This window comes from Branchiostoma lanceolatum, chromosome 2, assembly GCF_035083965.1.
Source record: "Branchiostoma lanceolatum isolate klBraLanc5 chromosome 2, klBraLanc5.hap2, whole genome shotgun sequence".
NCBI lineage: Eukaryota > Metazoa > Chordata > Leptocardii > Amphioxiformes > Branchiostomatidae > Branchiostoma > Branchiostoma lanceolatum.
In genome coordinates, this window is record NC_089723.1 from 26,479,179 (window position 1) to 26,502,702 (window position 23,524).

Sequence of the window (23,524 nt, forward strand, 5' to 3'; positions counted from 1 at the left end):
TACTGTGGCCTAACATGAGCTTCCGAACCATGGATTCGGCCAATCACAGAAGTTGTTGCTTGATCCATCCGTCCCCGGATGGTTCGACCAATGAGAAGGCAGCCAGAGCAGGTGTACTCAAATCAGAGATGGCCCTCCGCCCGTGTTGAACACCAGGCATATTGAGTTGTTACGTCTTTGGCTTGACGTGGAAAGTCTGGTCCAGAAAGTCAGGAGCGCTCAGGCGTTTCTTTGCCATACCAGTTTCCAGCTGCAGAGAGTCAGCTAGCGTCAGACGATCCCTCAGTTCCCGCCAAGCCTTCAACCTCCCTCACCATCTAACCGTCGGTTTTTCAAAGTACTGCGTCCGAGTCATGAACAGCAACGGTGAGTTTGATACAGCCCTAGACCCTTATTATAAAACAATGGCTAAATTTTAGTTTAGAGTAGAGTTACGTGAATGTATACACACATTTGTGGATTAAATGCAATATTTTGACATGTTATCACTGTTTTTGTGGGTAAAGTTGGACTAATTGGCCAATGTTTTGATCGCTTCAAACCACCCAGAAGTCTAATCACATGATCCATTATGTAGAGATCTAACATCTTGTCAGAAACAAATCTCAATTTCCGAATATTTTTGCACATCTGTAAAGTAAATGATGATGCCGAAGATTTTAACGCATTGAGATTAGATTGTTCTTCCCGTTCAACGGTCTCCGGCTATCATTGATGTACAGTATTTGTTTCGGGACAGAGGATCTAGTAGGAGAATTGGCTTTCCCCAAATTGTACGTCGGTGTCGTCCGCTTACCACGATGTTAAATGTCACAGGTGGGACAGAGACAAACGACACCGGGGTTTCACGGGGTCCATCCGCCGGTATCAACCGCGGACAGAGCGCGATCTCGCCCGCTTGACACAGCCAACACCCCCCGCTAGAATACCGGCAAATTTGACGTTTTTCAGTCCGAACTACACATAACAGTTATGATTCCAAATCACCTTCGTGACTTTTTGTGTTGGAGTGTAATAGTCACATTTCCCATGGGGGAGACAATAACCAAGCTTAAAGGTCACATAAAAACATGATGACAAAGTTTACCAATAGCTTCCATTGTGCAGGTGCAATGAGTGGAAGTAAAATGTATGAGGATGTGTTATAGTTCTTAATGTTAACGAGAGATGTTAAATATCATGTACAAATAGTGTGACTGGACCAACTGAAGCGTTAACATTAGAATCTGTTCGGATTTATATGTGTGTTAGCTCTGAGTGCATATCCTTTTGTCCTACCGCCTAGAATGACTGAAAACCCATGAGGATTATCCTATTAGATGGTAAAATCGTGTCGATGAAAGGGTTTTGGACACGAGGTGTCAAAGAACAATGATTAGCCGCGGCTTCATCACCGTTTTAGCGTCAGGACCCTTGTAGTATCGGGATATCATTTACCGCAAGACCCTCAGTTGATGAACACACCGCCGTCACAAATGGAAAAGTCTTGTTTACACGACCAGACGCTCAGCGCCCAAATTGTACGCCTTCAAGACAGGCGCATGTGGGACCTAGTACTCAATAGAGTAATGATTTGTTTGATACATTAGATATAAAGGTAGCTTGTCTTTTCGAATAGATATGTCACTGAGCGGGACATCGGTTCAAGCAAGTACGTGATGATGGGCGCGCATGATTGTGCCTAGTATTTCTCCAAAATCTGTCAATTCTTACCAAAGAGTTTCAAACACGTACATGTATTCCCTGGACTGTAGGTGGTACTTCATACAATGTAGTTGTGGCAAGATGCTCATGATACCGCCAACCTCCCCGAAATATCATTGACATAATTATAAAGAAGGCTGGGGCATTACGGGTATAGCGAGCTGTAGTCCTGTGGGTGTGGAGACTGGGGACCTATCTAGATGTGTGCGATGCATGCAACGCGTACGCTTCTGAGTTGTAACGTATACGAAAGTTGCGGGAAGAAAAGTCAAATGAATCCATTTCTCAGAAATGAAGCACAGATCAAAGTTTATATACAATATAGCTTTGATCAAACGTAGTTTCTAGTTGTGTTGATCAACTCAATCTAATTAAGATCCTACAAACATGGAATGCATTTATCATAAGAAACAGACAAGTTTGACACATCAGAATTCTACACGCAATAGTTTTTTCTCTTAGAAGTTTCTACGACTCTAGATGCACAGTTACAGGTTAAAGGCGCCCATCGCAACTTTCAATCTCGGAAATAGTCTGGTAATTGTGACCGCCTGTATCATTCGTTGAATTTGAAGTGTAAAAATAACGCAAGAATATGGTGTAATTTACTTCATCCTACAATTTTGTAGACACCAGAACATTTTGAGACTTGATATAATACGGTACTTGTCTGACCTTAATCGTAATGCCAGTGTGACTTTTAACTACTGTGTCTCTCTAGTGTCATTTTCATGCGTTGTCGCATATGAAGACCAACACAGATATAGCCTGAAAGTTAATCTTTGTTGATAGAGTGCATGTGATAGTTTTTCCAACCCAAGAAAAATAGGGTACATGTAAATCTGCCTTCTTCTTGCGTTGGAAACTGCGGTAACATTTTGTTTCGAAAAAACAATGATAAAGTGATGCGCTGTCTAACAAAGAGTTAGGGAAGGGTACCGCCCGAGGAATCTACTTTTAGCATAGATTTTGCGACTCTTGTCAAGAATTAGGCATTGTTAAGAATTGTTATGCATATATATGAATCATTAAATAAGATAGATCGAACCACCCCCTAGTAAACGTTCATACCTTTATATCAGATTTCATGTTAGCATGAAGGAAATTGAAAGGCGAAGAACACAGAATCTTGGTCATCCAGCTGCTTGTGTTTGATGTTCGAAAATGTTGTGATAGTTGTGCGGGCGGCAAGTATCCTGCTGCACGGCTGCCAGCACATCAACATCTAAAAAAGATGCTAAAAAGCCAGCAGATCAGCCATTTTGCGACGGCTATCTCAGTCATGAGTATTCCTTTGTCCAATATTTCTTAAAGCTGTCTCATTGCTCCGGATACTAGATCATTGCGGAAACTAATTATAAAGCCAAGGTGTCACCTTTTTCTACGTAATGCTCTAAGATTTGTGGTCAGAAAGCCCTTCATTTTACAATGTTTGAGAAAGTTAAGTCTTCGTCATTAGCTACAATATCTAGATTAGGATTGAAGATCATTGTAACTCATTGCAGACTAATAATACTTAATAATAATGTCTTCAGCTTTGATATAAAATCATTTCCTTACATTGCCGAAAGTCACAGAAAATATATGGAATAGATTTAGTACATTACGTTGCGGGGATAACTACAAAGTCGCTATGACCAGCGCACTGCGGTTGCCCACAAAACCACCAGTATGTTGTTCGGTTTTGTTCTCTGATTCGCTTCAGTACAAAACTGTCCTGTGACTCGTTCCTAAAAAGACCAGGAGTGGCGGACATTAAACCGGTGTCAGCAGCCAGAAGCAGTTTGTCTGCACTTACAAGTGACAAATTACGACTTCCGGAATGTAGAGATGCCTTAAAGTGAATGTGATCCCCCGGCCATCGTCTTAGTACTCTCACTCTTAAAGGTGCGCCCGCTTAGCGTCTTCGCCACGTGGCTTGTCTCAGGGAGAAACGGCGGAAATCTGTCTGTTGAGGTGACGACGGCAGGCCGCAGGTCAGGGCTTTGTTTTCGGTGTGCTGTTTGCTTGAAAGCCGCTCGTACCGCGGACAGCAGGCCCGCCATCCCGCCCAGGGTAGGGGTATCAAGTGTTGGCCTCCCAGGCCTCCTCTGAATTCTCGTTACGCCGGAGACCTTCTGCAACTCGTTTCAAGTACATGTAGTTAACAGGCAAAGACGAGAAGTAGCAGGATATATTGATATTTTGTTGATATGATGCTTGCTGGCAAAAGGAGTAAGGTGCTGTATGTATCCATGATTTTGTCTCATAATTTCATCTTCAACGTAACACAAGTGCAAGGTCATAGGATATGAATCCAGCAAATTTTTTTTTCTGCCACCATCTTACGAGAATTCTCTTCCATGCCACCCGAATGCCTTTAAGCGCGACTCTTTTGAGTCTTGCGACATGTAAAAGGCAGGGCGATAGTTGGAGTGAAGCAGAATTTCTTACTTCTATGTCGTTTACTTACCGCTCTTCTAGCGCACTTTGTATTGCAACGTTATTCTATTGACAAAATATCATTTTTTACCCAGAGGCTTTCTGCTCAAAACTAGCAAATGGAAATTGATTGCAAAGAAGGGTAGTAAGAGGGTTACCAATCATCTATAAGTTTTGTGAAGGTTGTGCTGGCTAGTCATTTCCATTTTTGACACTTTCTTTTCTTGAATGTACAGGGCTACAGGCACATACGAAGTCCAGCATATGTTGCATTTGCCGATGAAGCTATAAGGCTTACAAAGTTCCGATATTGTAAACAAAACTCCCCAGAGCTCTCTACAATATATGAACATAAGTCAAACGTACGCCTCTGCTGGTCAAATCACAACTTTTAGACAAAGTACTATTCCTATGGATGACTGTTTAGACAATGATCATGTACATGAACTTAACAACCCGTACTCCATTAAGAATATACATTGAAAATGGGGAATGGCAATATGAATTTCGCATCAATCATTGCATATAAGCTGAATTACCCAATGACGTTAACGTTACAACCGGGAATTTCACTACCTAGTTTGGTAACTAACTGAAGAGCGCTATTACAACGAAGGTTATGCCGTTTTTTTCATCATATCAATCACATCAGATTGTGATATGTTAAGATCAACTTCAAGGATGTTGATTTGATTTGTGGTCGTCGTTGCCCCTGTCGCTGACTTCAAATTGTGACAGCTACTAGTAATATGTGGACGATTCCATTCTTCGCAACAGTAAAAGCTAAAACAACCTTAAATTGTTGCAATGCTGTATTGCCATCCTAGCTGAGGTCCTCTCTTGTTTACAGTATAGGCATGTAGAGAAGTTAGATAGGGAAAAGAGTTAGTTGCAGGCTTGAACTGCACTACCACGGCGTCCCAACATCTAAGTTACCTGCATGCGCATAGAGTCCAAACATGAGTAGATGTAACGTTAGCGATCTCACGGCGACAAAAATGTTAATGAACAGGAAATGGTAGTAAAATTATGATAGACATTGTGGAAGTGATTGTATCTAAACCAATGCCTTTTGAAGTATGTAGGAGCTTTTTGAAATACAATATATATCATATGCTTTAAGCTTTGTTTAGACTATTTCACTTACATGTCATACAGTAAAGGAACTCAAAAGCAAACTAGCATGACTATTTCTATACCTGCAATGGCAAAATGACAGAACTTCTAGTGGGTCAACTTTTGGGCCTTGGAAATTTCGACCACATTCAACCAGCTGAAAATTGAATCTTGCCTGCGCAGCTCTGGTTGTAACACAATTCCGCGCCCAGTGAATGAAAGACTGATCTTCAAATGATCCTGTGGTTTCTTGATTAATTTTGGCCCCGTCTTTTGCCCCGCTATTCGTTAAAAGACCATAAATTAATTAGCTGGGAGCAAACGACATTATCCCGTGGCTTTCTCATTGTTTGCGGGCGTGTCAAATCGAGTGAGCACCCTAGAATTGGATTAGACGCAAAGCATCTGCGACCACCACGGCGAGATGGCAATACAGCAGCTAGAGTAATGACAGAAAATCCCCCGTGGCTACAACAACTGTCAATAATCTACACATGATGGGGTTGTCAAATCCTGGAAGGTGTCATCATCGTTTTTTGACGGACCGTCGACGCCCGACCGAACTGTCAATCAAAGTCAAAGCACGGGTATTCTGTGCTTTTCCTCGTCTGAGCCATCAATTTGGTCATCCGTTTGGAGCAGATCGGCCGCTCGCGCTGGCGGACACCGCTCTAAACCAATTATGTTCTGCAATTGGTGGTTGAATGTCCTGGTTCGGAATTCGGCATGGCTAGCGCTGAATCTATGGGAATGAAAATTACAAACCACATAGCTAAGATAGCCATGTGTATATGATTAGCAGTATGGCGAGGCTGCGAATCATGACACTGAACTCACTGTGAAATTATCCGACACGTCGGTTGAGGCTGTACTTGTCTTTCGGAGGGGACGTAAAGGGACGTCATTCCTGTCCGACGTTTACTCTTAAATGCCACACAATCTTATAATTCAATGACATTTTTAGATCAAATCTAGCTGTGACCTGTATTTTGTATATAATGACCAATGCAACCGACAATTGTTTTGTCAGAACAATTCAGGATATCCAGTGGGAGATCCTGCCAGTCTGCATATTTTGAATAAACTTATACTAGTAATAAAAATGAGGTCCCGTGTTCAAGGAGGTGCCTCGAGCACGATAAAGGGGAAGGGGTCGCAGCCCCTCCCTGTAGAAATATGCCCTGCTACAGAAACAGCAAGGAGACTTAAGCTTGCTGACCTATGTGCCACAGGCACTACAAGGTGAACAACAACAACCTACCATACACTTTGAAAAGTGTGCGATTGTGGCCATGGACACTTTGGAAACTCGTATCAAAATCGAAAAGTTCCAATGTTGATCATGTGCTTTCTTTTATTCAGTCTGTCTTAACAAATGCATACGAGAATGAACATTACAGTAAGTGCGAAGTAGTGACTTCTGTTAGGAAGCTTTCTGAAAGTGCTTTTTTCCACCCTGAGTGTAAGTAAAGAGGCCAAAAGCTCGCTAGATGTCACTCAAACGTCGATCTAACTCAGAGGAGATTGGCGTGGGATCCCATCTCTACCGCAAACAGCAATTCAGTGGCAACACAAAGTAAGAAATTAAATTCCCGCTAGCTTAATCTGCCCCGCGCAAGATTAGACCGGTACATTAGGCCTGGCAGCATGAATGACAGTATACAGTCCTTTAATGGAAATCATAATCAAAATAACATTCTCGGAATCAATTTCTCAATTAAAAAGTCAATCTATCACGGGTTGGCAACAATGGGCGCTTCCGATGGTACGGCGTGCAGGGACTAGGCGATCAGCCCGCTACGTGACGGCCACAGGAAATGTTATTGTAATGAAGTCAGATGGTACATGCTTTAGCAGTAGGCAAGGTGCCGGAAAAAAGTTTGCACTATCATTGAATCTACCAAGTAGCTCGTTTGTTCGTTCGTTCGTTCGTTCATACCCTTGTAGTGCCCAGTGGCGCATATGAAAGCAAGTTTCCTTGATGTTTCAGTAGCAGGGTATATTTTTACAGGGAGGGGTTGCTAGCCCTTCCAATGAACGTGCTCGAGGCACCTCCTCAACCCCGGATTTTACGGGACCATTTTACCCTTCCAAAGATGGGTGCAGCGCTAGCCCGCATTTGAGACGTCCCCGACCCAGGATTAAACCGGAGTCTTCCAGTTACCAACTACCTGGAACCTAGGAGGTCAACTGTGAGACTGCTACCAGTTGAGCTACAGGGACATCCCCTACTGTAGTGAACAAATTAAAGCTAATGTCATAGCTAGTTCATTGTTAGTACTATAAATGATATATTAGCTGTAAGGTCATACAAGCCACACCAACTACTTCCCTTCCCGTACACGGTAAAAGCTTCGCAAGTTTTCGTTTTGACGTGAAAGTGGCATTTTTTGTACGCGCTGTCGCGTCCTATATAATCCCACCGACGATTGCTCGCAATTTTCGCGTGACAGCGGTCGCATGGGGTGGTGACATCTACATTTCCCAAATTACCCCGGCGAATAATACTTCTTAATTCGTGACATTATCCGCTAGAAACGCAAACACGCGAATTTAATCCGCCGGGGTTTTAATGGCAGCGAGAATTAGCCATTATCAGGGTTCGCATTTAGTATGTCGTATTCTCCATTGTGCGATGGATTGATAAAACGTATGTTGGCGTCAGTGCCGGTGTCACCTACTAAATAGGCACCCACCACACAATAGCAGGAAAATTGTACTTCAGCTTCGCTGTCATAAGTATATGAATTATGGTCCAACAAATTGCACGAGGGAGGGCAAATATATTTTCCTTTCGTAGAAAAACGTTTTTTTATACGTCACAAGACATTGCATGCGGCTTTCAAATCAGCTTCCGTTGTAGGAAGATGTTTTTTCCGCTTTGAGAGGACGTCATCTGTGACTTTGAACGGTTAATTATGAGAAAAACTTAACTTGACTTTCCACCATAAACAATAGACCTCTGAATCTGATGCATTTACAAAGAGTTACAACAAAACGTGTTTAATGGCCCTCGGTGACGTTGTATAATGTATGTAGGTAAATATTTTCCAGCTTTCAGAGGACGTCGTCTGTGATGTTGTGCGGTTGATTATCAGAGGAACTTAACTTGACTTTCAACCGTAAACAATGGAACTCTGATATATTCCCACAGGGATGTAGGTGTGTAGGTGTTTTCGAATCGGGGCTCTACGGCGGAAGCGTTTGAAGATTGAATGATTTTCTTTGTATTCCAGCAATTTATTGTTATGCCATTATTTGAGAGGTCGGAATTGGGGAGGAACTTTGTCCCTGTTGCCGGCTCCTCTAAGATTTGTTCTTTTAAACCTTTAAAGCTAAATAAATAAATGAATAGATGAATAACTAAAAAAAGGTTGAATGTCTTGCTCTCATTAGATGTGCAGCTAAATGATTTCCTTCTTCTTATAATAGTTTAACAAAATAATACTTTTTAAGCGACTGTTGCTTTCCTTGAATCATGTTTTTTGCAATCCACGAAAACTAGTCGTTTCAGGCTGCCGTGGTCAAAAGAAAGCGTTTGTTTATTTTGAAAAAAAAGAAGAAATGGCGTAAACAATGTACCAAGGTTACTAAAGCATTTTCAAGATAGAAAATCACCATTTGATGTTGAGAGAGAATAGATTAACATAAACCGATGTTTTGGAATTAAATTTGCTACAGAGAAGTGAGCAGATTTGGTCGCAACAACATCGGACGAAAAATATGTGCAAGGACTTTCTCTATGGTCTTGGTTAGTAGCAAGGACTGAAGACACGAAGCAGACCGAATAAAATCAAGTTAAAGTTAAGTTAAAAAAGAAATCTTAGAACAAATTTATGACAGTATCAGGACAAATTTAAGGGAGGTTTGCAGTTGTAGAATTTTCACCACTCACGCATGCGTTGAGATCGGTTGACTGTTGTTCCCATGAGTAGATATGAGTCATTTCACCTTTAACTTTTCTGTAAACGTTAATTTCCTAGATACAAACGGTATTTGTACCTGTTTCCCCCCACAACTTTCACCGCCTGGTTTTGGGGGGAACGTTGTTAAGAACATTCTGTTAACGTTCAATCGATGGATTCACATGCAGGTAACAGCGAGTCGGGGATTGGAAGTAACGGGAGCCCGCGGTCTAGCTCCACGGGGAGTGCGGAGGGTAGCCCCGGCCCCAGCACAGGGGGCAGCCCCGGGCCGAGCTCCGGGAGCATGGGCGGGTCGGAGAGCTCGCAAGGCGGGATGGAAATGCCTGGACCCCGGAGCATCAGCCCTCCAACACTCGGCGTCAGTACCATGCGTCACTCCTACCCCGGCTGTATGCCGGACGCCATCTTCTCACACGATATGGGGCGGCCGGGAATTCAGAAGTTTGAAGGTACAGAATGACCATGCTGCTTAATTCCCATTTTACAGTACGTTTCATGTTGTGTCGGCTTAATGTTGTATATATACAATAGAACCTTATATTTTGTGAGGTTGGAATACCCTCTCAAAGACTCGGAGAAAGGTATACGTACGTTTGTAGAAACCGTACAATCAAGGATGGCGTTCCACTCAGGTAAACTTTGTAACATGATAGAGCAGTTGAATTAGGAAAGTTAGAGAAAATATTTTTTTACGCATGTATAGTACAACATCTCTTCTCTTTGTACATCTTTCTTTCTCTTTTATTTTCTTACTTTACCTTCCTTCTCTCCTAAACATAAAGTGGAATATTTTACTGAAATCTTGATCTAAGATAGTAAAGAAAGAACAAAGAGTAATCCATTCAAAAACGCTCGCGTGCTTTGTTGCAGGTAAACGCCTGATGTCGCACTCGGCCTGTAAGGTGTGCGGTGACACCTCCAGCGGCAAGCACTACGGCATCTACGCCTGTAACGGCTGCAGCGGCTTCTTCAAACGCAGCGTGCGCCGCAAGCTCATCTACAGGTTGGTGCTACCTCCCTGGATTCCCATGTTATTCTTCCCATCAATGATTACGTTCAGGAATTTTCTTGTCGACTTTTGTGGGTTTTTTTTTCAAAAGTAGTGCAATGAGATAGTCCTGTGTCCTCGGATGTTTTAGATCCATTGTTTATTTAATTTCAGTGATTGCTTGACACATGTGAAGTACGCGCGGTATGACAGGAAGTGTATATAAAGGAGTGTTTGGGTAAGAGACACTGCCAAACACTGGTACCCTGTCGACAATAGCAGCCAATACAACGCAGACCTAGTCTTACCACTCTGCCGACAGAACTACAACAAGGGCCCATCCCCAATCCTTAGACATATGATCCTAAAGAACATACCTGGCAAGGACCTTTAATCTAACAGAATAATCTACTCTGATGACGTTACTCATTACAGATCTGATGATAGGAATTTTAGCTGTGGAACATGCTTATCCAAAAATATAATGAGAAGAAGCTATAGCTAATAAAGCGGTGATACTCAGGCCCAATTTAGACTCACGACGGTTAGATAGTCATGCGACAGTTATTGTCCAAGACGTCTCCGGCGACGGTATTTTTAGGCCGTCTAAAGAGGATCAAAATAGTCGTGCGACGGTTTTAGAGAAACATAAGCTGGAAATTTAAGGTGTTATGTATATAATATTGTGAGCGACTCTTCTATCATTAGAATAGACGAATTCATGTTCGCGTGGATCCAAACCGTCTTCCTCCATCGCCAGCGATCAGCATCTGTCATTCCCGGCCCGTGGTCTGACGTAGGTAGACGCTGAGCAGCCTCCCACGGCAGAGCAAAGGTCACGCTTCGGTTCAACTTCCTCTGATTCTCCCGGGTGTAAAAGTGCCTTTTCCTCCACTTAAATCCAAGTTCAAGATCAATTAGGTTGGAGCGCCAGGAAGGACTCTAATGCGTGCTTCCTCCGCGTGGTGACAGACGCGTGTCGTACGTGCGGCCAGGGCGGGAAGTGCAGGTGGTGGCGGCGGTGTTGAGATTTCGACCGATAGGACCAAAAGTCAGGAAGTCAGACTTGGAGTTAAAACTGTTTTTCTGGACCTGCCCGAGAATGTGAGCGAGCGAAGAAGTCTAAAAAGATGTGTTAAATTTCGGCGCATTGATGCCTGGTTGTCATTCGTGGCCGATTGACATTTGTGGGTCGAAAACATAATAATCACACCAAGAAATAAACTATATGATATTGAAGATTTATAAAACTGCAATATAAAATTTTAAGCTTATCTATTTTAGATAAATGAAAAAGACGTAGTGAGTGAGTGCGCGCGCGAGATAGAGGCAGACACACAAGCAGAAGTACAGAAAGAGAGAGACAGAGCGAAAGAAAAAAGAAAGACAAATACACAGAGAAAATAACATGAGCGTACGTGTTTTCAAACGTTACATTAAACAAAAACTAAGCGTCGTTTGATATTTGTCTAGATGCCAGGCCGGAACAGGGATGTGCACCATCGACAAGGCCCACCGTAACCAGTGCCAGGCCTGCCGCCTGAAGAAATGCCTGGCAGCCGGCATGAACAAGGACGGTAAGTATAGTGTGGTGTGGTGTTGCGTAGTGTAGTACAGTATAGTGTAGTGTATTACATTATATTGAAGTGAAGTGTAGTGTAGTGCAGTATAGTGTAGTGTATTACATTGTACTGAAGTGAAGTGAAGTGTAGTGTAGTGTGGTCTATATATAGTATAGTGTAGTGTAGTGTAGTGTAGCGCCGTGTAGTGTAGTGCAATGCAGTGTAGTGTAGCGTCGTGTAGTGTAATGTGTAGACCTCTACCCTGGGCGCGGTCTTCAGGTTAGGGCGTCACGTACAAAGCGATATTGCAATTGTTACAGCGACTAGGTACTTTGGACTGGCCATGGGACATTCCAACACCTAACTTGTACTAGGGAATAGGGAATAGGGGTGGGTACCGGTACATAAAATTCAGGTCCGGTCCAGGTCCAGGTCCAGAGGGTCAGGTCCAGGTCCGGACCTGTACCTGTACCTGATTATAGTAGTGTCGCAGTACATCATATTTTGGAGAGCGAGACACACGTAAAAGTCTCCAAACGTCATGTCTGGAACGATATAATTTCTTAGGTTTGCACTTTGTCTCAAAATTATAACTATACTCTCCTCGCCGTCTGTTTACTCATCCTTTAAGTGTTTCTAGATATGATTCACAGCTAACGTCTTCGAAAACGACTCGTTAAATCTGCTGTTTTGTATTTTCTTAGACCAGTTATGTGGCCGCCTGCTGGTAGCCTGGTACTATGGATTTTATAATCGGTCCATAGGCCGGTCCACTGATTTTTTACGGACCGGTTTTTTTGGACCGGTCCATTAAGAAATACCGGTTTTGTACCGGTACACGGTACCGGTACCCACCCCTACTAGGGAAGGTCATTCACAGATTGAATAGAAATCAACAAAAATGCTACTTTCATTGTACACATAAACGTTTCCAAGACGACAGAATTCACGATAGAACCCATAATATCAAGGTTAACAAAGGTATTTGAAAGGAGCAGTTGCCTTTGGTAACAGACGAGAAAGGGTTAACAGTTATTTTTCGGATGGGTGTGTCTGCAAACAAGCGATTCCTTTGTTTACGTGAGTTTCCCTTTATTTAATCTTAAACAGGACGATGTATCCAGTAGTAGCGTGGAATGCAGTGAAACGAGAAGTCCTTTACCTCGGCGAAACGCGTGCGCACGTGGCCATATCACTGTTCACTGGCACAAACGCCTCTCTGTGGCCGAGTGGGGAGGCTCTCTCATCGCGGAAACTTTTAACGTTAAGTCCATGAATCCGACGCCTGTTTTCTGGCAGGAAAGGCGAGACCTGTCTTTAACAATTGGTCATTGCCAGGAAACCGACCCACGCATGTAGGCATCACTTTTACTGAACTTGAACTTAAAGTGTCACATTTTTTTCTCTGGAATTTAAATTGCACTTCGCACAAAGTGCCTATATAGTGTGTCCTCCCCAAGAGGATACAGCTCGGTAATTCAAGTTCCTTTTGATGCGTTTGTGGCGAAAACACAACTTTTAGCCCCGCATGCACGACAGAAACTCCGTGTTTTGCTCCAGTTGGAATAACAAATGCACAGTGAAACAAATGTAGAGTAAACTGAAACACGAACTTCAGATTAGTTTATGAAATTTGCGCTTTGTATTTCGCAGGTGGTATTTTGCCAACAGAAGAGGTCTTCACCCCTCTTTCCCCCCCTCCCCAGGCAAACTGGCTTTCAACAAAAATCAGCTTCCACAGCCGTCGCACTCGCGCAAATGAAATTACAAATCGTCGAGCGTGGAAGATCAGCACGGAGAGACGTATTTATCCGTCAACAAACCAAATCCCGCGGTCTACACACTGAAGCGCACACCCTTCAATCAGTGGCAGCATTTAGGCCAATTAGAGAAAGCGTGCCGCCGATTCCCCAGCGGTACATTCGCATGCGAGAGGTTATAGGATGGGTGAGGGATCACGAGGCGAGCGCGGATCCCCCCGTGTTTACGTTGTGCAGACATACCGACTTAATTGATTCTAATTGCCGATACGAGCAGGCTCGAGCTACGCTCCATCCGTTCATCCTGCGCTCTGGGAGCTAATTGACTTGTAATAGTAGATTTGGATGGCTTGGTTTTTAGGCGGACTTTTTTTCTCCATCTTATCATTTTAGCTAATTCCTCCCGCCAAGCGGATGAACTAAAGTTGTTTTCGTAACAAAGCCAGATTTTGCGTGAATCGTACAACTCACACCCAAAACACATGACCCTGGTCCTTATATTTGCGCAATTATATATTCATTGGATGTGTGTCGTAACATTTATCATACCACAAATTTAAAGGGTCTTAATCTGTATTGAAAGTTGGGGGCGTTTCAGAGACGACGAAATATACGATATGTTTATTGAATCGTTTTATTAATGTGCCGTACGCGTGTTATAAAAATGTAACTAGTGGTGTTTTTTCCAGCCGTCCAAAATGAGCGACAGCCCCGTAACAGTGCGCAGGTGCGCCCTGACCAGATCGACATGGACACGGACCCGGCTGTGATCGCCACGGCTCGGGACTCCCTCCCCGCCCCCCTCCTCCACTCACAGCGGGCCGTCAACGGCAGTCCCCCCGCCGGGCACCGCTTCATGGCCAGCCTCATGACGGCAGAGACCTGCGCCAAGCTCGAGCCGAAAGAAGGTGGGGAAACATATCATATCCTCAAAACAATGTTTTCGTTATGCTGGGGTCACATTTCCAAACCGGGGCCCGTCCGAACTGTTTGCGGCGAACGAAAACTAAGTGGATGTCAAGAAATAGAAAAACGCCATGCTCATTACTCATGATCAATATTTTTTAATGTTTTGCGTGTTTTATTGTCTTTCATATCATACTTTCCGTTCCACAAACTGAAAATGTGACCCTAGATTCGGTTCCAGACCTGTTCATGTAACACGTATCCTTTAAAAGTGACTCAACAGAAACTTTTGGCTCTTATGAAATTTGACCAACGTTAATGTTTGGTTGTTTGTTTCCAGCCGAGGACCAGCAGTATGTTGACGTCACTAGCGTATCGCCCGAACGCCCTGAGGTTCCCGAAGCCATCCATCTGTACCCGTCCGCCCAGGAGAACATCTACGAGGCCTCGGCACGCCTGCTCTTCATGGCCGTCAAGTGGGCCAAGAACCTGCCGGTCTTCGCCAACCTGCCTTTCCGAGACCAGGTGGGTACACTGAGGTTAAACGGGTTTTCGGCGGAAGCTCCGGACTGCCTTTGTTGACGTCATTTCCGGGCCAACCTTTTTAATCGGGAAGGGGGCCGATACAAACTTCCGGGCACCTTTGACCCATCACTGACGTCGCATTTCCGGAAATGTTGTCAAGTCAGAAGCTTCTATCGAATATTCCATTGCTTTTAAATTAGGAATTTAAACTGAAATCACAGATTTTACAATGATTCGTGCACTTTATGCCATTCACATTTAGTGTAAACTCTCTTCTTCTTCTTCTGAACAAACAGGTTATTCTTCTGGAGGAAGGATGGGGGGAGTTGTTCCTCCTGTGCGCCATCCAGTGGTCCATGCCCTTTGACACCTCGCCGCTTGTCTCGCCAACCGAGCATGCCCAGAGCGGTGGCTCGGGCGCCACCTTGCTGGACCTGCGTGCCCTGCAGGAGATGGTGGACAGATTCAAGGCTCTGGAAGTGGATCCTTCCGAGTTCGCCTGTTTGAAGGCCGTCGCGCTGTTTAAACCAGGTAGGCACCACCATCAATCCCATACTTTTTGTAAAAGTAAGTACAGTACCTACTTACTTGTACATGGTAAGATCTCCTCAGCATTTGTCTGAGTTGCCTGCATCAAGGGTCTTCCGATCAAACAAATACATTACGAGAACGAAAACAAGCAAAAGTGGACAACAGATCAACTACAACAGTTACCGTTTTGAGAGAAGCACATGCACCCTGATTAATTTCTGATTATAGACAATGACACTTGAATTAATTCTAATTGAGAGACTAACGGGAATGAGAAAGAATCGAAATCGACACGTACCATCGAAAAAGTAGCATATGGTCTGTCCTATCCTCCTCTGCAAAGCAGGATCGCTCTGGTCCTCTACGCCACACAAAATCGATGTCAGTCCCTGCTGGCTTGATTGCCTGACCTTTGAAAGCAAGACCAGACCGATGAGCTGAAGATTCGGCCTTGTCTGCTGTCTAATACGTCCCCCTGGTTCAGGTTCAATTACTTGAGACATCTTTAGCTTTGGCAATATATCAGGGCACTAATATCAAGACGAAGGGCAGAAGACGTTTTCATTACCTGGGCAGTCTTGGGGTGACCTTAGACGAGATACCTGCTAGTCCGTGTGACACAAACTTTTGCTGTCCAGATTCTTAACGGTCCCGGCCATTTCCCCTGAGCTAGCATCTATTCTAGGGGCCAGCTACTTGGAGCGAGATTCACCCAAGCTAGCTGGGATCTAGGATGACATCCAACCCAAAGTTCCGTTCATCAGATGTTCGGAGTTGTCTTCAAATCATATACATGCCTTTTGGGGGCTGAATTAACATTTAGGCTGGATGAATTTGCCGATTAGTTAGCAAAGGTCCAGTTTTCCCAGTGTTTTCCATTACTTTTGGACAGAGGAACTTGTAAAGAAGACGAATAGGTACAGGTAGGTTTCTTAGCACGAAGGTTCATCCTTGTTGTTAAACGATAAACAGAATATAAACTTTACAAAAACAACACCGGAATGAATTTGGACGGGGGCCGAAATAGGTAATGCGGCACTTATTACGATCCGCTGCTGCAGTCACGTGTCTCTGATGTCACGTGCCGGAAGGAGCAGTAGACGGGTCCTTCCAGTGAACAAGCTTGACATTCCAGTGTTGGGTTCATAAAGTTTAGTCTTTTTTCACACCGCAATGTTCATGTTACCTGAATGTATAGTGCTGAAGGTCACGTTGCCGTGTGTATTCTTGTAGACACTCGCGGGCTGAAGGACCCCCTACAGGTGGAGAAGCTACAGGACCAGGCACAGCTCATGTTAGCCGAACACACCCGCAGTCAGAACCGGAACCATCCCATCAGGTCAGTCAATAATCGTCGTGCAATGTAGCCTGGGATCCAGATTTGTTAAGAGCTAAGTTGTTCAATAAACTGTCAACACCCTAAATACTCATCAAAAGTGCCTGGAGATAAATACGAGACTGGGCAATATTAAGCAGATATTTATCATGAAAGGCAGTTATCATGAAAGAGTTCAAAAACAACAAGATTGGCCTCAATAAGTTCTCGACCATCCCTGGGATAACGGAGGACCCGATTGCTCAACACACGTGACTTTCCGGAAGTGACGTGAGCAAAGGGTCAAAGGTGGTTGGAAGTCGGTAGCGACCCCCGTCACGAACAAACTTTATTTCGTGAAAGGGAGAAAAGAAGTGATCGGTATGAGAGCCCATCAACCTTCATTGAACCGGTCGGTAGGCGCCGATATCGACTTTCAGCCATCTTTGACCCATTGCTCACCGTGCACGTTTACGTCATTCCATTCATGACAGGAGTGTAAGTTGCCCATATTTGTTTCCGCAGATTCGGCAGATTGCTCCTGACGCTGCCCTGCCTACGCCATGTTGGACCGGATCGTATAGAGACGATTTTCTTCCAGCGGACCATCGGCAACACACCAATGGAACGTTTGCTTAGCGACATGTTCAAAAACTAATCAAATCCAAAATCGACGGCGTGATATGATATGTGGACACGCATCTTGCTCGTTCGACTTGTTCTGTTGTGCATTATAAAAGAATTGCTTGTTTACTAGTACTGAAGAAAACAATGAAAATGAAAACTGGTATGGTAAATTATCTACTAGTTGCACTTTCGAAATTAGAAGGCCAAGGATATATACTTAATAACGTTACTTAAAATCAATTCTTCGCCAGAAAACTTGTGCGAGCCGTGGCAAGGACCTTTGATTAGCAATATATTTCTCAATAATTTTCAAGTATTGTTGAAATTGACAATTCTATATCATGTATGCAAAGACACAAGATGTCTTCACTAACCAACAATTAAGTATATGTATAAACTTGCAGTTTGTGAAGTATCTTTACATGTCTGTTTAACAGACTTGCAGTCCGTTAGTTTCGGTGCATTGCGTTCCGTTAGAGTAATGTGTCTTGATGATACTTTGAAAAAGCAATGTATATAATGTCATTAGTACTGGGAGGCAACAAATTAAATGTAACATTGATGTACATGGGCTTTCGGGCAAGTTACATAGATGGCTAACCAGGCAGTATCCATAACATATTGTTATAATGTATGTCCATTCCAGTGGACCATACACCGTGTCTAGATAATCAAAAACCACCGTATCGTGGATTCTTGTATACTTAACCTGGCACCAGTTGAACACGTCACTGATCGACTGTGATTAATGTTATTTAAGTATTGATGGTTAACAGATGAACTATTATATTTATAGCAACGCTCATCTTTCATAGCAAAGTGAAAGAAGAAAAAGTAAGAGAGATTTGACTGAGTAAAGCGGGACACGCGTGCATGATTAAGCTATATATTAAGCGAGTAGTACCAGGTATACAAGGTGTTATTTGTACTATGATACGGACGGAACAGACTGACCAACATGGTATAAGCTATATATATATCCGATATTACTACTATCTATAAACGATGGTATAATTATGTGTGTTTGCACGTACCGCCAGATAACGTAATCGTCAAAGGTTCCTTTTTAAGTTTGTTAATCTCTATTTTCAGTCACAGTCACAGTTACACTGTAAAATGTGCGCAACATGTATATTTTGCTGGAATACAAAAATACAGATTACAAAAACGTCTGACTGTTTCAAAATTTATCCAGTTGCTTGAGTAATTATTTTTGGCTTACAGATTACTTTCGCCAAAAGGTTATGTTTTTGGTTTTGGATACATTGATGTGTTTGTGGTCAGCATAACTCGAAAAGCTGTGAATAGATATTTATGATATTTGGTAGGTCGGTAGTTGTCTGGAAAATAAAGCTTCGTTTCGATTATCGGCCTCCTAGCTAGCGGTTTTCTACGATACGGCAGCGGAACTTCCGGTTTTGATACCGCGTGTTCTGAACGTGCTATGGATTTCACGGCGTCTTCGTGATGGTGAAACTGTCTACCACCTTCCCCGAGTCCACGCTGTGTATGTAGGAGAAGGCGAGTGCTGTAGAGTTGACCTCCATCAGCGTCCAGCCCGTCTTCACCGTCAGCGAGTAGCCGGCCCGCCACGGCGCCATGAACTCGGGCACGTACGTGGGGTCGTTCCCCTCAGGGCTCCCTGCGTAAACAACGGACGGCAAGCAGTGTTCATTCTGTTCTTTTAGCCACAATTACCTGCTTCCAAAAATATCCTTTGGTATTCCATTATACTCTATTCTTCTCCACTCTGCTCGGCTCCCTACCCTACCCTACCCTACCCTACCCTACCCTACCCTACCCTACCCTACCCTACCCTACCCTACCCTACCCTACCCTACCCTACCCTACCCTACCCTACCCTATATAACCCTATCCTGTATTACCCTACCCTATATTACCCTACCCTACCCTACCCTACCCTACCCTACCCTACCCTACCCTACCCTACCCTACCCTACCCTACCCTACCCTACCCTACCCTACCCTACTCGACTCTAAAACAAGTAAGCAAGCAAGCAAGCAAGCAAGCAAGCAAGCAAGCAACCAACCAACCAACCAACCAACCTGCTGCTCCGGTGACGATATGCACGGTGGCCGCGGGGTTGATGTAGTTCTTGGCGGTGACGTTACCGTAGGAGACCGGCCAGGACCGCTCGTACTGGTGGTTGTGTCCGCAGACGTACACGTCCACGTGGTACCGCTCGAAAAGTTCCTCGAAGTCCCTACGGTGCTGACGGGCCTCTTTTGTACACCTAATTGAAAGGAATAAAAAAATCAATCAATCAATCAATCAGTCAGCTCTATGACATATGTCAAAACGTTGTTACTAGTCCCATTCCGGGAATGGAACCAGGAAGTTGGGGATTCTCGTATGCATGTCATTGTTCTATCATAACGTTTAAACAGGGAAAAAAGGGTAACTCGAAAATATTTCAAGCCAGTTTTGGATGACACAATGCTACTATCCTACTAATTATGCAAAGTATACAGGAACTTTTATCCTTTTGTGTGTCATTTCTTAGTCACACACCAAAGGATAAAATTTGGCAACCTGAGTATGTCTATTATGGTTACACATCCGCAACACACATATACAGTGAGATCAATCTCTACAACTGTATATCTAAATCTAAAGATACGGAGATTATTTCCGGACGTTTCGAGTGACATCCATTGCTGTTCTTCAGCGTCACTAAAATGAAAGAAGAGTAATGGACGTTACTCGAAACTCATGGAGGTTATCTCCGTATCTTATATTATCCCGTTGTAGAGATCGAATTGTCATTGAATAAAAAGAACCTGGTTGTCCATAAGACAGCGGAGGAGCAGTACAGCGGTCTGTGGCCGAACACCAGGATCCACGGGGTCCGGGCGCGGTTCAGGTCGGCAGTGCGCAGGTCCTGCTCCAACCATCTGTCAAAACACGACATGATCCGCATGTTTCAAAACATAACAACCTTTACAAAAACATATACACATGTACATCTGGCTGTTTCATGAGGGACTGTCTTTTTTCGCGAGGCGTGTAGCGAGCTATTTGCATTTAATTACAGCAGAACCTAGCCTGGATGCCAGTCTTTTTAGCCTTAGTTTTTTATTACTCTGCTCTCTCGGTCGATTCAGAGACTGAGATAGTGGGGTAAGGTGAAAAGGTCTGCCACCCAGGCTTAGCCGGACATGTCTTTTGCCAACAGTCGACCCAAGAAAGGCTAGGGTCGGCAAGTTTTGCCAGGGCCGGTCGGGTAACCAGAAACACATAATATTTTCCTAGACCTTAGCGGAACGTGGTACTCGTAATACGCTCCGCTTACTAAGTACCTGTGCTGAGAGGAGTTCCCGCGCAAATCGTGCTCCGTCGAGATGCTGACGAAGTGAACCCCGAGGTAGTCAAACGAGTAGTAGAATGGGGACGAGGACCCGCTCTCGTTCCCCGGCATGTGCAGCCAGTTGCGGTAGGCGGCAAAATCAAACTAACAAAAACAAACAAGATGAGATCGGTAACGTTACTAGTGCTTCAGGCAAATAAAGAGAAGAATCTTCAAGAAACTGTGCCTCCGGGTTGTGCTGCAAGTCTCATTCGGTGCGTTGTTCGTCTTTTTCGCGGTGTGCGCTGTTTGGCGTCAGGTCAAAACACAACAGAAATACCACAAAAAGAGAGGTCGTGGGACTGTTATCACTTAATTCCTAGATATAAAGATATAAAGATTTGTAAATGTTTGATTTTTCCCACTTTTTGGTATGCTTATATTGTCATCATCTGCATTTGAGCGAGGACCAATCAAATCGCCGTGTATCAGGCCGGGGCGAACGCACCGCGGACCAATGGCTGTCCGCGACGGCCACATCATAATTTGTAACACAACACCGGCAATAAAACGGACTGCAAAATAGCTGAGTTTGGCGTCTTATGAATGCATCTATGTATCTAGTGTTACCTGTTCTTCGTGGTTTCCCGGGCCGGTCATGTAGGGTACACGAGCAGCAAAGCCTTGCAGTGACGTCATGTACTGCACCCAGACCCAGGAGTTGTTGCCGTCGCCGCTGCCAAAGGTCGTCCCGAATCTGTCCGCGTAGCTCACGTCTCCCGCGTGGAGAACAAAGTCCAACTCGCCCTGCTCTACCTGTGGGGTTATCAGCGTATTTAGATCATGATTATAATCAAGAAAGATATGCAATAAATATGTAAATTCTTACTTCCATAGTGAACAAGAGCCACATTCAATCCAGAAATAGTAAATGGTACAGAAAAGATAATAGTAAGTGGTACTTACAAAATGCCCACAAGCCTTACATAGCAAAAACTATCTGTTCGTACATCCTACAAGCACGAAGGAGCTAGACGAAGTCGAACCTACCAGTATGTTCTATTCATTACACGGATAATGACGATTTTATATTATTACATGTAACGTTACATATTACTTTTCAACGACCTCTGCTGAGCTCGTTGCAGCATGATGTCACAATAAGTCTTCACTCACTCACTCACTCACTCACTCACTCACTCATCAATCATTCATTAGTTTCTTCATTCATTCATTCAGTCAGTCAGTCAGATATTTTATCAAAGAAATCGTCAAAAGAAAACAACAATGCACAATGAGATGGCACACTGAAGCAAAAAAAGACAGATATAAGCCAGTGATAAGTAACGACATAATCATCATAGATAATGGGTGCAAGTCAACCCTCTCCAATAGAGACATTTGAAAGAAACACACAGACACAAGAAAACTATGAAAGATGTTGAATGTTGTTACCTGCCGCTGGATGGACCTGACTGTGAAAGAATCCTCCTCTATCCCCATGTCCGCGATCAGGGCCACTTTACCCACCCTCTCACCACCTGTAACACATGCCTCACCTGAACAGGTGCGTCCAGGTGAAATCTTGGAAGACATCTCGTAAGAAACGTTGTTGATCCTGCGCTTCTTTTTCGATCCTTTACCGTTACTTCCTTTCTGTATTGTTGCTGGCTGTATGGTAAAGTTGTAGGGCGGACTCATGACGTAGTTCCCGTCGCCACACTGGTAGTTGATGGTAACGGGAACACTTCCGGCGTCGTATGTCATAACAGCCTCGTTAAGAGTGGCGTTGAAGTTTCCAGCAGTGTAGGTGTACGCTCGGCCCACTGCAACGTTCGGCGCAGTCTTCGCATTTTTGAGAACTGTGGAACGGTTACCATCGTTATGTACCTCGCATCGTCTGTGACTTTTGACCTGGGGGACGCCGTCTTTACGATTTGCCGACTGTTTTCCCGATTGAAGGACAGTGTAAGCGCACTGTGGCTTGAAGTCGGACGGGGCGGTAAAGGGAACGGGGTTCATCCACATGGCCCTCACCTGTCCGACACCTGCAAGACTCAGGTGCAGCCCCTTCACGCCACCTGGTTGCACTTGTGCCGGGAGACTTCCAGGTGAGGCCAGGGGGCGATCACTTCCGCGTTGTGCAGCACGAACTCGCTTCTCAAGATGCCCTCCAATTTGAGACATGAACACCTGTCCTGGTGACTCCTCATTGCGGCCAGAATGCTCAAGGAAGTCCGTACGTTTCCTTGCCTCACCTGCAGCGCCACACAGGTGGGGTTGAAGTCCTACATGGCCGTAAAGAACGACCAACAACAGCACCACTTCCGGGTTCTTCATTCCCAACAAGTTTGTCAAGACAATTTACACCCGCAAACGTGAGGATGATATACGAAACGACGTAACCTGACGCTGGACGTAAGCAAACAGGTGACACGCTACATAACAGTTACGTAACATTGGTGTAAAGGACGCCCGTGTGGACTCTGACCATTGAACCGATGGCAAAGGGCATCACGGGAGCGATGTTATCATTCAACGCCACCAGCAAATAAACTTTAACAGCAGCACACACAATCCCAGAGTACTAGTATGTTACCGTTATTGTATGTTTACTTCTGACCTCTGCCGCTCACCTTTAACTTCACCACATTTGATGATTTTGCTTAATTTATGTCCATCAATTGCATACGATTGTAAAGTAAACAAAGAAGAAGGCTAGGGCGACATGAGGCTACTGTTTCGGCGTTTTGTGCGTCTGTTTAGCTGTGTGTCTTTCTCTGATCGCCTCGTTTGACGAACACAATTCTCTCAAAACATGTCACAGCAGGATGA

General features: G+C 44.2%; 2 protein-coding genes across 2 annotated transcripts; one reads left to right on the forward strand and one right to left on the reverse strand.

Annotated features, from left to right (window-relative positions):
• Window positions 1–39: 39 nt before the first annotated feature.
• Window positions 40–18,570, forward strand: LOC136428257 (photoreceptor-specific nuclear receptor-like). Its single transcript, XM_066417632.1, has 9 exons — window positions 40–366; window positions 9,335–9,616; window positions 10,038–10,170; window positions 11,629–11,732; window positions 14,167–14,385; window positions 14,724–14,908; window positions 15,205–15,439; window positions 16,673–16,778; window positions 17,280–18,570. The coding sequence occupies exons 1-9, from the start codon at window positions 354–356 to the stop codon at window positions 17,410–17,412; spliced, it is 1,410 nt and encodes a 469-aa protein (XP_066273729.1). The 5' UTR covers window positions 40–353; the 3' UTR covers window positions 17,413–18,570.
• Window positions 17,877–23,411, reverse strand: LOC136428256 (uncharacterized). The gene is made up of 6 exons (XM_066417631.1): window positions 22,145–23,411; window positions 21,320–21,505; window positions 20,703–20,854; window positions 20,184–20,297; window positions 19,449–19,636; window positions 17,877–19,023 (listed from the first exon to the last, which is right to left on the reverse strand). Exons 1-6 carry the CDS (start codon window positions 23,027–23,029, stop codon window positions 18,833–18,835), a joined length of 1,716 nt encoding a protein of 571 aa, XP_066273728.1. The 5' UTR covers window positions 23,030–23,411; the 3' UTR covers window positions 17,877–18,832.
• Between the last annotated feature and the right edge of the window lie 113 nt (window positions 23,412–23,524).

Bases quoted from the DNA above. Each gene is read 5' to 3' on its own strand.
- LOC136428257 (XM_066417632.1), top strand. The intron at 9,617-10,037 runs GTACAGAATGAC...GCTTTGTTGCAG, and splicing joins GGGAATTCAGAAGTTTGAAG to GTAAACGCCTGATGTCGCAC. The intron at 15,440-16,672 runs GTAGGCACCACC...GTATTCTTGTAG, and splicing joins CGTCGCGCTGTTTAAACCAG to ACACTCGCGGGCTGAAGGAC.
- LOC136428256 (XM_066417631.1), bottom strand. From the start codon at position 23,029: ATGAAGAACCCGGAAGTGGTGCTGTTGTTGGTCGTTCTTTACGGCCAT. The intron at 20,855-21,319 runs GTAACACTAGAT...TGTTTTTGTTAG, and splicing joins CGGGAAACCACGAAGAACAG to TTTGATTTTGCCGCCTACCG. The intron at 20,298-20,702 runs GTACTTAGTAAG...GTGTTTTGACAG, and splicing joins GGGAACTCCTCTCAGCACAG to ATGGTTGGAGCAGGACCTGC.